This window comes from Populus alba, chromosome 6 (genome assembly GCF_005239225.2).
Source record: "Populus alba chromosome 6, ASM523922v2, whole genome shotgun sequence".
Lineage (NCBI taxonomy): Eukaryota > Viridiplantae > Streptophyta > Magnoliopsida > Malpighiales > Salicaceae > Populus > Populus alba.
Window position 1 is genome coordinate 20,543,547 of NC_133289.1, and position 14,248 is coordinate 20,557,794.

The 14,248-nt window shown below is 35.8% G+C and overlaps 3 protein-coding genes across 3 annotated transcripts; 2 read left to right on the top strand and 1 right to left on the bottom strand.

Annotated features, from left to right (window-relative positions):
• The first annotated feature begins 1,344 nt into the window (after positions 1-1,344).
• On the top strand, positions 1,345-4,200 carry LOC118030749 (uncharacterized). Its single transcript, XM_035034980.2, has 2 exons — positions 1,345-2,111; positions 2,487-4,200. The coding sequence occupies exons 1-2, from the start codon at positions 1,497-1,499 to the stop codon at positions 3,267-3,269; spliced, it is 1,398 nt and encodes a 465-aa protein (XP_034890871.1). The 5' UTR covers positions 1,345-1,496; the 3' UTR covers positions 3,270-4,200.
• A 539-nt stretch (positions 4,201-4,739) lies between these two features.
• LOC118030750 (uncharacterized) lies at positions 4,740-6,592 on the bottom strand. The gene is made up of 2 exons (XM_035034981.2): positions 5,902-6,592; positions 4,740-5,641 (listed from the first exon to the last, which is right to left on the bottom strand). The coding sequence occupies exons 1-2, from the start codon at positions 6,508-6,510 to the stop codon at positions 4,844-4,846; spliced, it is 1,407 nt and encodes a 468-aa protein (XP_034890872.1). The 5' UTR covers positions 6,511-6,592; the 3' UTR covers positions 4,740-4,843.
• Positions 6,593-13,215: 6,623 nt separating this feature from the next.
• LOC118030752 (17.9 kDa class II heat shock protein) lies at positions 13,216-14,026 on the top strand. Its single transcript, XM_035034983.2, has one exon. It carries the CDS (start codon positions 13,315-13,317, stop codon positions 13,786-13,788), a length of 474 nt encoding a protein of 157 aa, XP_034890874.1. The 5' UTR covers positions 13,216-13,314; the 3' UTR covers positions 13,789-14,026.
• The last annotated feature ends 222 nt before the right edge of the window (positions 14,027-14,248 follow it).

Consider the following 14,248-nt stretch of genomic DNA (forward strand, 5'->3'; position numbering starts at 1 on the left):
CGTTATTCTCTCCTCATTGCTAGTTGCTTGATAATTTTAGATGGATCAATATTCTCTCTTCATTTATTAAAACTAATAGAAAAAAGTATTTTAGTCCTTAAATATTTAAAATTTGATCAAAGAGAATCCTCTTAAGATTGGTTTTAATGAGATAAAATCTTCCATTTACTGATAATATATTCGATAAAATCAATTAATGTTGACACTAAAAACATGATGCAACACTTGACTCATCAAATTTAAAAAAAAAAAATCATAAAATTAACAGTTTATATTTTTTTTAATGAGCCCCACAATTCATAACACTAAAGTTAAAATAAAAAATATTACAATAGTCTAAATGAATATTATGTGGAAATAATACATGATAAATCCATAATACTAATAAATTAATAAAACACTCCCTTGGTATGGGACTAAATACTTAATTTAATATGGGTGTCATAATATATTCTTTACATTATCTTTATACAAATATTATTTACCTAAACTAACTAACATCTAAGCTCTCAATTAAAAAAATATATATGAAAGAAAATCTCGTATAAAATTTATTTGAGGGAAAGGATGAAATATCATTTTTTTTCTTAAATATATAACTTTATACCTTCATTTGATTTTTAGCACAAGATTATCCAAAAACATTTTTCTTGAAGAAGATTATTTTGTGTGTGAAGAAAAAATTATTTTACGTTGGTAGTTATAGAGGGATAACGAGTTGACCTAGAGATACGCAAGGATGATGATTTACCAATAAAAAATTGTTCAATAAAAAAGAAAATTCAAGAAAGAAAAGAATTGGGTGCATTGGTTTTAGAAATGTTTATGACAACAACCTTTGACCTGTTATTACTTGCTTTGTGGAGAAGGCTACATTCAGGGCATTGAAAATTCAACAACCACTTAATAAATTCTCCTTGCTGTCTTCAAATTCTTAGGAGTAGGTTCTTCGATTAGGACTCGAAAGAGGGTCGTCTTTGAAAAAAAAAACATGTTTTTTCAATCATAAAATTTACTACATGCTCTAGCCTGTTAACGAGGACAATATCACTTAAAAGCCTACCATGTGTGACTGTATTTAGCATGCCAAGGGACTGTTGTCCCAAGGGGTGTAGCGTGGTGGCAAAGAGCTTGAGATCTGCACAGCAGGTCTTGAGTTCGAGTCAGGGCGTGCATTTCTTGTAAGAGCCTGAGACAGCCGGGGTTTTACTTACTTATCTGGGTCCACAAAATACGCTTTCCGGAAAATGGGGTTTCCTCGGATCCAAAAAAAAAAAAATGTTCAGGGACTGTTGATTTTCTTTGTATACGCGTACAAAGTCCAATAAGAAAAGTCCACCTCGTGGTCAGGACGAAAATTTGCCACTGGCGTTTAGACAATGAGATCGATAATGTGACTTGATGCGAGCTTGAAGTTATGACCTGGTGGAAATTTTGTGTTCATGCTCTAAGGAAGGCTCAAGGTCTCTCTGATAAAATCTAGGCCACTGAGACAAATGGTGCGCGCTCCGATAGAATGGACAATGGAGAGAATGGAGGAAGTGCAAAGAAAGCTTCGAGAAGCGGCTGTTGAAGGAAATGTAACTTCCTTGCTTATATTGCTTCAGGAAGATAAACTTGTTCTTGATAGATGTGCTGTTACATGTCCAGCAGAGACGCCTCTGCACATAGCTTCCATGCTTGGACACTTGGAATTCACGAGAGAAATTCTTTGTCGGAAGCCTGAATTGGTCAAAGAGGTAGACTTGCATAGATCATCTCCGCTTCATTTGGCTGCAGCAAATGGTCACCTGGAAGTAGTAAGAGTATTGTTATTGGTGGACGCGGATCTGTGCCTTGTTAAAGATCGAAATGGATGGAATCCTCTTCATGTTGCAGTGATAAAAGGCCGAATTGATGTCTTGAAAGAGCTGGTTCAAGCCAAACCTGATGCCATTCGAGCCAGTGGTCGGCGAGGCGAAACCATCCTGCATCTCTGTGTCAAACACTACCAATTGGAGGCATTGAAATTCTTGGTAGGGATCACAATTGCTGACACTGAATTTGTAAATTCAGAGGATGATGATGGCTTCACTATCCTCCACCTAGCAGTAGCTGATAGAGAAATTGAGGTATGAGAAAGAATAACTTTTCGAACTGCCGTAGCCTTTAGGCTCAAATGCTTTGACCTCTTATTTTCTCAGCACCTTGAATCATGACCCATTATAGTTTCACCTACAATTAGCAATCAGTCATTTTGTTTAAGGTTACTGGTCTTCCAGTCCTGTTCTGTTTGCCAAATTGGAAAGCACGGTGATCCGCAATCGGCATCATAGGCGAACAAAGGTTTTGTACCAGAAAACTGGTGGGCATTTTTTTTTAAAATAAACCAGCTCTAATAACAGGTGTTTGATTAAGAAACAAATGTAATCTTTCCCGATCCTCTTCTGTTGTGCTAAAACTTGTTTATCTGCTCCTTCTGACTTGGTAGCAAAATCAATTTTCAGGCCATAAATTATCTCATCTTCGAAAGTCCAATACAAGTAAACGCACTGAACGCAAATGGCTTCACAGCTTTGGACATCGTGTTAGCACAAGGCAGAAGAAACATCAAAGATATAGACATTCAAAACACTCTTAGAGAAGGTGGAGCTATAAGTTCCAAGGATATGCCATCAACAATGCACGGATTGGATGCCATCAGGCCCAATAACTCCACGACTATAAATAAGAGGAATTGTTGGAGGAAGAAAAACTGGCTGGAAGAAAGGAGAAATTCATTAATGGTGGTTGCATCACTAATTGCAACCATGGCTTTCCAAGCTGGAATTAGTCCACCCAATGGTAATTGGCAAGAAGACCTACAACAACCACCATCACAATCACATGAAGCTGGTCGGTCCATAATGGCTGATAAAATGCCAGATGATTTTGCTTTTTTTGTGGGGTACAACACTACAAGTTTTCTAGCATCCATTAGTGTGATCATATTATTGATTAGTGGGCTACCATTCAAATGGAGGATTTTCACGTGGATTTTGATGATTGTCATGTGGATCGCAGTTATAGCAACAATCTGGACATACTACATCTCTATATCTTGTTTGTCTAGCCGTCGGGGTGAAAGTACTACAGCCAAAGCTGGCGCCGGTGTTGTATTTTATGGAGTGATGGGCATTGTTCTTATAGGACATTCCATCCGTCTAATACGCAAAGTTCTCACGCTTGCAAGAAGGTCGAGAGCAAGGAGATTTTCACGATCAACAACCATAACTCACGCCAACATTTAATTTGTATATGCAGTTTTGTATCAGGGAATTAATCTATTATTTTTCTTGGCCAACATTGAGACCGAGTTATAGAAATATTTTCTTGATTATAGCCTAAATATTAGTATGTAATTAAGACCTAGATGCTACTATGTGCTCTATAAATTAGTTCTATGTATCAATGAAAAGATAAGCCTTTACACGTATTCATAAAATGGTAGCAAAGCGGAGATACTAGATTCTACAAAAATCTCGCTGGTGACTTGAGTCTTCTGAAGTGCAGTGCACATGTAGCTCACGCGCGATTCACATAACCTGCAAAAACCTAAGGACACAGCATCAATCCGTAGCCCACATTTTTCCATTTCACGTGGGTGTCTCTCCCTGTTGGTCTTATGGGCAAAATCGAGAGGGTGATAGGGTTTGGGTGGTTTTCGATGACGGGGATGAGAGGATCGCTTGGGTTTGTGGGGGTTTGATGGTGGCAGCGTGAAGGGGGGCCTGCCTAGTGATTTCGACGGTGGTTCCTGAGGTTTGTGAGAGGGAGGTTCACACGGTGGTTGATGGTTGTAGAATGCATATGGTGGCTCAGGGCTGTGGGATTTGGAGACTGAGAGTCACTGTGGTGTTTGAACTGGGCTTTTAGTGGGTCTGCTAGATTTTGGGTTATTTGGGTCTGGTTTTTCTGGGCAGGTCTGGCTAGGAATATGCTGCAAGGAGTTGTTGCTTGGATTAAGGGCTGGAATTTATAGGTGTTTGCTGGGTTTTGGATGTTTGAAGGCGATGGTGTTGGGAACTAATTAAGGTTTGGCGGAATTTGTGTGAGAGAGATGGTAGCAGCTGTGTTTCTACTGGTACGAATTGATTTGGGACTAAATTGAACTAAATCAGTTTAATTAGACTTAATTGGTATGAATTCACTAGATTGAAACAAATAGGACCGAAATGAAGCTATGTAAATAGATTTAACTGGTCCTCGAAATATTTCTTCCTTTTCATTACAGTCCTTCGCTTCATTCAATTATGGCTTCATATCTTGAATTGTTTCTCAATTTAATCCCTAAATCAAATCTTTTCAATTTAGTCTCCTTAATTTAGTCTATGTTTCTTAAATTCTTGCGATATCAACTAAATTTGTCCTGAATCCTCCTTTTCTTTTCAATTGCATGGATTAATTTAGACCTCCAGATTTAATTATTTATTGCAAATTTATTATTGGTTTTCAAAATTGTATAATTTTAACCAATCTAGCTCTCAATTTTAACTAAACAACACCCGAAGTCTAAACAAGATGTGTGTTTTGTTTTTCGTATTCAATTCCTTGGTCGTTTAACTTTTAACATGTAAAAGAGGTAACTTTGGCATGGAGAACACCAAATGTTTAATTATAAGTTTTTTTTTAATATATAGTTTTTTATTATAAAGATTTAGAATCCAAACAATTTGTATCTCTCGACTGGGTCCCTCTTTAGAACTTTTTAACATGAAACATAAAGTTAACTACAAAATGGAATAAAATAAAGAAGAATGCCCCGCAAGATACAAATAGCATTTTTTTATAGGAAGATTGTGTACAGAGACAACATTGGTGTGACTCACTCAAACAAAATTCGACGATCCCTTGGCGCCATTAACCTTCTTCCAAACTTGACAATCTTGGGAATCAAGCGGACAGAGTGCCCCACAAGAAGAACGCTCAACAGTCCAAGCATCACCACACTGAGTACAACCACCGTCACAATGTAAGTCCTCCGCTGATGAAGGCTCGACAGACAGTAGATGGAAATCAAGTAAGTAAATGTTGATTCGGTGATTGCAACCCACATGATTGCCGTCAGAATCCACATTGAAAACCTCCACCTAAATGGTAAGCCACTTATCAGCAACAAGATCACACTGAGAGATGCTAGAAAAGCTATGGAGTTGTGCAACACAAATTTGTTATAAGCAGCTGGGAACTTATCAGCCATTATGGACCGGCCAGCTTCGTGTTCATTTGCCCCCTGTAAATCCTGTTGCCAAAGACCACCCGGTGGATTAATCCCAGCTTGGAAAGCCATGGTGGCGATGAGGGATGCCACTATCATTAACGCATTTCGCTTTTCTCCCAAACCATAGCTCTGTCTCCTTCGATGCTTCCTTTTCAACCGCGACTGTGAGCTTGTAAAATGATCTTCTGATCGTAAGTTCATGGCCCCAACAGCGTCCAGTCTGTGCATTGTTGAAGAGAGGTCTTTTGCACTTGAGGCCCCTACTTGATGCAGGGAATCCTGGACGTCTACATCTTTCCAATTTCTTCGACCCTGTGCTAAGGCAATGTCTAGCGCTGTGAAACCACTAGCATTTATCGCGTTTACCTCTATCTCGGTTTTCATGGTCAGAAAACTTATGATCTGAAAATTTGTCTTTTCAAGTTATTATGGGCACAAAAAAACTTTCGATTAACTTTTTCAATCGTCTCAGATACTCCTCTAATTAATGTTCGTTTAATCTAGTTATATGCAAGTTCTTTGTGGAGTGTGAAACACCAAATTCTTTTTACTCCTGTGTCTAACAAGTTGTTAATTTTTTAATTTAAAATCTACACTCTTCATGTCACGCTAAAGTCAAAGGGATTGGAGTGTTTAGTAGTTGGAGAAATCTATTCTCGTACCTCAGTTTCTTTATCAGCTACTGCTAAGTGCAGGACAGTTGAGCCATCCTCGTCCTTAGAATTTATAAATCCATAGTCTTTGATTGTCTCGACCAGGAGCTTCAATGCCTCCAATTGGAAGTGTTTGACACAGAGATGTAGGACGGTCTCACCTCGTGCAGTCCGATGAAGAACAGCTTCGGGTTTGTTTTGAACCAATTCTTTCAAGACATCAACTCGGCCTTTGATCACGGCAATATGAAGGGGGTTCCGGCCATCTCGATTCTGAGCAAAGCACATGTCAGGGTTGACCGACAGCAGTGCTCTCACCACTTCAAGGTGCCCATTTGCTGTTGCCAAGTGAAGAGGAGATGATCCAAGGAAATCGAGTTCTTTTGCGAATTCAGGCTTTCGACATAAGATTTTTCTTGTAAATTCCAAGTGTCCAAGCATGGCAGATATGTGCAGAGGTGTCTCTGTAAAACAATCTGGAGCACATCCATCAACGACAAGCTTATCTTCTTCAAGCAATTTCAACAAGGCAATGACATTCCCTTCCACCGCTGCTTCTTTAAGTCTTCTTTGCATCTCCTCCATAGTTCCCTCCAATCCGATCTTTATGAGTACCATTTGCTTCAGTTCCCTCGATTTACGAGGATGATTAGTCTGACGACTCTACTTCAATAATAGGAGAGCAAATTATTTTTTGTATGAACAGAAATTTCTACGAAGTCAAGATCAAAGCGTAATATTCAGCATAAAATATAAAATAAGTCTTATGAGACGAAATGTTTGAATATGTCAATAAAAAATGTGTACCAGAATTTGAAATTCCCATCTGTTCTTGTTGACTACTCAACCAACCCTGGAAAGAGGTAGCTTGACTCCAACTTTATTAAGCGGGCCTAGCTATAAAAATTCCTAAGAAGAAGTATATTGAGATAGAAAATTTTTCGGTTATGTTATTAAGTCATTTACATCGTGTTTTTTTTTTTTTGAATAATGATAGTAATTATTAATTTGTTAAATTTATAATTAAAAAAAAAATTTTAATAAAAAAAAAAACTAAAAGTCATACATTCACTCAAGCCATATGAGAGGAATCACTTTTAAGGTTTTTCTTCTTTTTTTACATCTTTTTCTTACTTTGATTCTTTTTTTTTTTTTTCCAGTTTCACCATTCAATGTTGTGTTGATTGAAAATTAAGATTGATAATTTATCTCGATTTGTTTTTTATCTAGCTATCATGGTCTTGGAAAAAACATTTCAGCAGCAGCTTAGTGCTTGATTTCACAAAACAAAAATCAATTTTTTTATTTTCAAAAAAAAATTAAAAATGAGAGGACATGACCAAAATTGAAAAAAATATAAATTAGTATTGCTTTTTTTTTTTTTTTTTAAATATTATCAGCTTTGGTCCTTTTTTTGTTTTTCTTTCTATCATCAAATTTTTTTTTTTTATTGTTGATTTGTTTTTTTGATATTGTTTTCATTGAGATTTAGGATTTATAATTTGTTTTAATCTACTTTTGATATAATTATCTTAATCTAAAAAAAAATCTTGTAATTGGGTTGAGGCTTGGTTTCACAATAAATCCAATTTTAGAATTTGAGAAAAATAAAAAGTAAAGGGACCAAAACTAAAATAGAGAAATAATGGAAGGCCTTTAAAAAAATTGTTTGCAGCCTCAATGCTTTGAGATTTTGCTAAAAAACATTAGGTCCTTTTAGTTTGGAAATTAAATATTTTAGTCTAAAATTTTATTTTTCTTGCATTTTAGTCTCTAATTTTGAGAGAGGTAAGAGAGGGTTATCACAAAATAATGAAAAGGAGAGAAAGTTTATGAAAAACTACTTCTCATCAACGAAACTCGTTGTTTTTAGTGTTGATATGTTTTATTTTATGAGTAAAATTCCATTTAGGTCATTTGTTTTCTTCATCTTGCAAAAAAAAATAAAAAAGTTGTGAGACATATTTCAGATCATCTACATTAAAGAGTTAATATTTAATTATAAAACATAATTTCTTCATCTTGCCCTAATATTTTTAAAGAGTAAATTGAGACATATTTCAGATCATCTATATTAATTAAATATCGTGATTCAGAAAGCAACATCAATTATATTGTAAATGGAACCAACCAAATTACATCAAGAACAAAAGTTGTGAGAACCCAGCTAACTACTAAAGCCTGAATGTCATGCAATATATAACCCTAGAAAAAAGAGTATTACCATTTGAGACAATATATCCATTGATTTTAAAAGAAAAGAAGCAAGACTAAGAAAAGTAGTAAAGGTAGTAGTTGTGGGCCTCTCCTTTTAGATTTGAAGGAGGTCATATAGGCTGTGATTTGGGAAAGATTTGGTGTGTTTTAGTGGAAATATCGGGTTGAACCAAGATTGTTTATGTGGCTACTTGGGGTAGCTATTCTGGTTCAAAATGGGATAAAGCAATGAGGAAGATTGAATGGTATCAAATAATTAGTCATTTGATTTTTTTTTTTTTTTTTTTTATTTTTTTATTTAAACACATAGAAATAATGTTATTTTTTATATATATAATACACATAACTTTGCCCCAAATACACTTTTTATTGAAGATAAAACGATGTTGTTTCTTCAACTTATGTTAATTAGATTTTTTTTGCCTTTTTTTTTCAAGTCAATTTTGCTTCTTATTTTTCTTGTAATTTTGCAATCACATCTTTAATTGGTTCCAGTCTTAAGGAAGCTTTTCAATTGTGTAACTAGCCTTACTCAACTAAGCCTTCATACCAAAAGTTAAATTGAGTTAATTCTTAAAATCAGTGACCCTGGTCATAAGACCTGGATGACCTTGTAGAAGGCAAAAAAAAAAAAAACTTACGAACAAAACTCTTAATCATCAAAAATTAAAAAAATAAATAACAATCAAAATAATAAGGATCAAATCTCATATAAAAACCAAATGGTAAGGGATGAAATTTAAAAAAAAATCAATAAAAAAAATCCAAAACAAATAAGAACTAATTAAAAGAATGAGAATCACAATTAAAATAAAGATAAATGTTAGGAAAACTTTTAATTTTGATTGACCTAGCACGATTCTCAAGGAAATGAGAGAACAAAAAGGGAAGAATTGAATCCCACCATTGTCAAGAATTTAACTACATGTGCCCCCCTATTAGCTTTGCTGCTATTAGATGTTTCGAAAGAAATGATGATTGGGCCTTTTTGATTGCTAGATGTCACTGCAAGCATCGTTTTAAGAGCGCAGACACCATCCACTCGTTGACGTGTGTTTTATAACTACTAACCACTTTTTTATTAATATTTTTATTTGTTAAAAAAATTATTTGCCCCTAATTCAAGTATATTATAACAAAATAACCATGAAGTAATTCAAGTATATTAAAACAAAATACCCATGGACTTCTTCTTTAAGTTTTTTATTTTATTTTAAAGGCAATGAAGTAATTTTGTTTTTAAAAAAAAAATGTAAAAGCCTTAATTTTTTATTTGTTTTAAATTGAAGTTATGTTATTTAACTATGTAAAAAAAGTTGATAGACAATTAAATCCCAAACAATTTTATAATAACAAATGAATTATATTTAAAAGATTATTTTGCCTTGAAAAACAAGACCTTTTTTTTTTATTATATATGAAAAAGTAGTAATTCATGGTATGCTAAATCTATTTCTATAGCAAAACATTGATGGGTTTTAGATTTTTTTTTTAAAAAAAAATTAATTCTATGTTAAAAACTACGAAATGTGCAATAGAGCACACCGCCCTTGACGAAGGGTATTGCGGATTGTGACCCTTTTAATTTAATCAAAATTTCCGGGTCTTTTTGTATATTATTGTCATTTTAACCAATCCTAAATAATCCTTGCTTTTTTTCTTTTACTCTCTCTCTCTCTCTCTCTCTCTCTCTCTCGAGGAAGGAATCCTTGCCAAGGGAATGACTTGACTTTTCTTCTGTAGAAGAATACACAGAGAGAGAAAGAGAGAGACTTCAAATAGTAAGAGTATGTTTTGTATTGCTATAACTTTTATGGTTATGATTTGAAAAAAAATTGTTTTATAAAAAGTACTTTTAGTTGATGTTAGTTTGAAAAAATAGGTGTTTGGTTAAAAACTATGGTTGAAATTAAGGTTGAAGAAAAAGTAGTTTAATGTGTTTGGTTAAAAAAATGCTTTTTAAATTGAGGTTATAAAATAATTAAAAATATATATATATTAATATTAATGATTTTTAATTTAAATATTGTAAATTTAACTACTGTTATTACATCATTAAATAAATAATATTGATATCAAATATTTTTTATTATTCCATTAAACTATGTGCAATGTCATCACATACGAAATCTATCCAACAAGGACTATATTTTTCATGGTTTCTTAAGCGCGCAACAACAAAAACTGAATCTTTTGTTACGTCATCAAGCAATCTCTTTCTAATTTTTTGAATAGAACACAATTAAAATAAAAATAAAAATTGAATTTCTTTTAACTGGGCCAGACCTGGCAATAACATAATTGGAATTGCAATCAAATTTCACAAATGCTACGTCATCATGCGATATCCTTCTAATTTATGTAGTGTTATTAAATAATATTAAGTATTAGTTTTTCGAGTAAAACACAATTTTTTTTAAAAAAAATCAATAATTTCATTATGTATGTTGCTAAAATTTTTCGACCCATGTTTTTGATATATTTTCAAAAAAATTCCAAAAAAATAGAGAAAAACAAAGAAAATCCAAAAAATATGTTTTTTAATATATTTTCATCATTTTAGCATTTTCAACGTCGTCCAAAAAAAGAATTTAAATTTTTAAGGGTCTTTCGAACGCGTTCGACTTTTCACGCGTCATTTTTAAAATCATTGATTTTCCGCATTTTGAGTCGACGCTGATATTGCTCGTTTTCAAAAAAATACAAAAAAACAAGAAAAATCAAATTTTACAGAAAAGAAAGTTAAGGGACCAATTTTGAAAACTTGGCAATATTTTTTTGCCTATAAATACTGGTTTCCAACACTTGCAATAGGGGGGGTTCATTTGGTAATTTTGGGGAAAGGCAACACAAAGGGGAAAACCCTAAAAAAACTAACAGCTTCTTCTCCCTCACAAGGGACCAGCCGCCAGCCCCTCCTTGGTTTTGATTTTTCCAGCCGTCAGCTCCCCCACACATCCCTGTTTTGATTTTTTTTCTTCTTCAACCTCTCCCCAGCCGATCACCAAGGCCAGCAGCCTCTCATCAAATTTTTTTTCCCTTTTTCTCTCCAGCCTCAGCCGCTCATAGCCCCGGTCAAAAAATTAAAGAGAAAACAGGGGCGGCCGCAGCCTCCCTTTCCCTGATCACAAAGGCCGGCCGCCCCCACCCCCTTTTACTTTCAAATCCCACAAATCTTCCCCTCTCAGCCGTTTCTTCCCCAACCGGCCAAACACAGCAGCCCCTCATCTCTCAGGCAGCACGGTCGGAAACTTCCAACAAGCCACACGCCGGACAGAAGCCAGAGCGAGCATCTTGCCGGTTTGCCTCACCATCTTCCCCGACCTCTCTTCTCCGTCCAGCCTCCGACAACAGCAGCGACAGCGCCGTTTCAGTTCTGTCCGCAGCAGCTCCAGCCTCCAGAAGATCCAGCAACCAGCAGAGGAACGAAAACAGAGGCGAGATCGATCGGAAGAAGGAAAAGAACCGATCTGCTTCTGCAGATCAAAGAGAAGCAGATCTGTAACGGAAAGAAAAAAAATAAAAACCGATTGCTGTTTGTGAGTTTTTTTTGTTGTTGTTGCAGGTGGCGGTGATCTTCACCGCCTGCGTAGAAATGAAGGAGGAAGAGGGAAGTTGCCGATCCTGCCATCCACATGCCTGATCTGTCATCGGCGGCGCGTGTAAAGCCCAGCTTCAGATTCGGCAGATTTGAAGAAAAAGAGGAGAAGCTGATCCGAAACAGTGATGAGAAAATAACTAAATCAACTGGCTTTTTGTGCTTTGATTTTTTTTCTTTGCAGGTCACCGGGGAGGAATCCACTCCATGCACCTTGTTTTGCCCAGTTTCCGAGACGGCGCGTGAAACGCGCCGCCAGCGGCGGCGGTGCAGGAAGCCCACGCGCCGCCACTGTTCAGATGGCACCAAGGCTGTGCAGCACTGTTCCCGAGGTTTCCTTTTTCCTTTTTGTAATTTCTAGATGCTGTGTGTATTTAGATATTATTGTATTTGATTTGTTTTGAATTTTTGTTATTTGTTTTATTGTATAAATGTAATGTAAAAAAGAAAAGAAAAGAAAAAGAGAGTGATAATAAAAAAAAAAAAGAAATGTTTGTGTGTGCTTGCATGTTTGTTTTTTTATTTATTTATGTTATTGAATTAAAAATAAAAAAAGGACAAAAAGAATTATTTGTTAATTTAAATATGGTTAAATATCTCAAGGACAAATAAAATCAAGTTGTATTTTCCATGAAAATATGAGGACAAGTTTCTACATATATTCATTTAATAACTGATTTATTCAAGCCTAAGAATTTAATTAATATTTTAAATTTTCAAATCACATCAGAACACGAAGCAGCTTATCTCAGGTAGGGTGTGTTAGGGGTGCTAATACCTTCCCTAACCACAACCAGTCCCTTACCCATGATCTCTGACAAGACCAGTACATCAGGTTTCCTAGTAGCCCTCAATAAATTACTAGGTGACGACTCCCACGAACGAATTCAAAGCAAACGCAACAACGAGAAAAATCGCCAGCCGATGCCGCGCGCCTGATTTTTTTTGGGGTGCGACAATGTACAAAATTCATTCGACAATAACTACAGTTATCATGATTTATCATGCGTGTAATAAAATTAAGTAAAATATTATCAGGAATAAAATTGAGATTACAGTATGAACAAATTTAATTTACCTTAAACTAATTTTTAAAAAAACAAAAAAAAATATTGTTCACGTTCACGTAAACAATACGAGTGCAATTAATTAACTGTACTAGTTTTTCAGGAAAAAAATAAATTTTGCACATTGGTTTTTCAAAAAAAAAAAAAAAAGTTCACGCGAACAGTGCGCAATGAAGTATGACTCCATTATTCAAGAAGCAGCAAAATCTGTTGAGCCTGCTTCTCAAAACCTGCAGTCCAACCTTAAATATTAGTGGACCATACTAGCAAAACATATATCCAAACAGGCACTAAGTCTTGGCAATTACTTTTTGGGCTCCTCGTGAAGACTTCTATGAACATTCTAGACCCCTCTCGTAAACCCAGCAGAAACCCCTGGAAAGTCCCTTCAGTTTCTACATCCCTCCACCCCCACCCCCACCCCCCCCCCCCAATGTCCCTCTCTATAAATAACCACCCTCCGCTCGCCGAGTTCAAACACCAGCAAGAGAAGAAACACTAAAAAATTCAACAAGCGAAAACTCCAGCGAGAAGAGAAAGATGGATTTCAAAATCATGGGTCTTGACGCGCCACTCTTCAACACCCTCCAGCACATGATGGATGCAAGTGATCATGAGGCAGACAAGTCCTTCAATGCGCCAACACGCACTTACGTCCGCGATGCCAAGGCAATGGCATCGACACCAGCTGATGTGAAAGAGTATCCAAACTCTTACGCGTTCATCATTGACATGCCGGGACTGAAATCAGGGGACATCAAGGTTCAAGTGGAGGATGACAATGTGCTGGTTATTAGTGGGGAGAGGAAGCGCGGAGAGGAGAAAGAAGGGGCCAAGTACGTGAGAATGGAAAGGAGGATTGGTAAGTTTATGAGGAAGTTTGTGTTGCCTGAGAATGCTAACACAGACGCTATTTCTGCTGTTTGTCAAGATGGGGTTCTGACTGTTACTGTCGAGAAATTACCACCTCCTGAGCCTAAGAAGCCTAAGACTATCGAGGTCAAGATTGCTTGAAGAAGAGTGCTTGATTACACATATAATGTGGCTTGCTCTGCGTTCTAAGGTGATTAAGATAAATAATGTGGGCTTTGCTGGGTGCTTTGCTATGGGGTGTGGGCTAATTTTGAGTATGTTTGCGTTTGAATGAGTTCATTGTTAGTTTTCTCTTTAGGAAACTAGTGATTGTTTGTTCAAAACGTGGTATGAAATATATGAATGTAGTGGTGGCGTTATACGCTACCTTTTCTTTCCACTCGGTTGCTTTACTCTAATTCATATGTATTTTTAGGTTTCTGCCATTTTTCTTCCCCTGAACATCTTCATCTCTGATATTTTCGAGGTTTATTTGGAATTCTCGACGATCGTTGCATGATAGAGCAAGCATTAATTAATCACCGCAGTCATACACCATTGACATACCAATTCACGATAATCCTACTAGCTTAGAAACGGAGCAGGCATGCCTTGAGGTTCT

Coding starts and splice junctions, on each gene's coding strand:
- LOC118030750 (XM_035034981.2), bottom strand. CDS start 6,510: ATGGTACTCATAAAGATCGGATTGGAGGGAACTATGGAGGAGATGCAA. Junction 5,642..5,901: donor TAGCTGATAAAGAAACTGAG/GTACGAGAATAG, acceptor ACAAATTTTCAG/ATCATAAGTTTTCTGACCAT.
- LOC118030749 (XM_035034980.2), top strand. CDS start 1,497: ATGGTGCGCGCTCCGATAGAATGGACAATGGAGAGAATGGAGGAAGTG. Junction 2,112..2,486: donor TAGCTGATAGAGAAATTGAG/GTATGAGAAAGA, acceptor ATCAATTTTCAG/GCCATAAATTATCTCATCTT.
- LOC118030752 (XM_035034983.2), top strand. CDS start 13,315: ATGGATTTCAAAATCATGGGTCTTGACGCGCCACTCTTCAACACCCTC.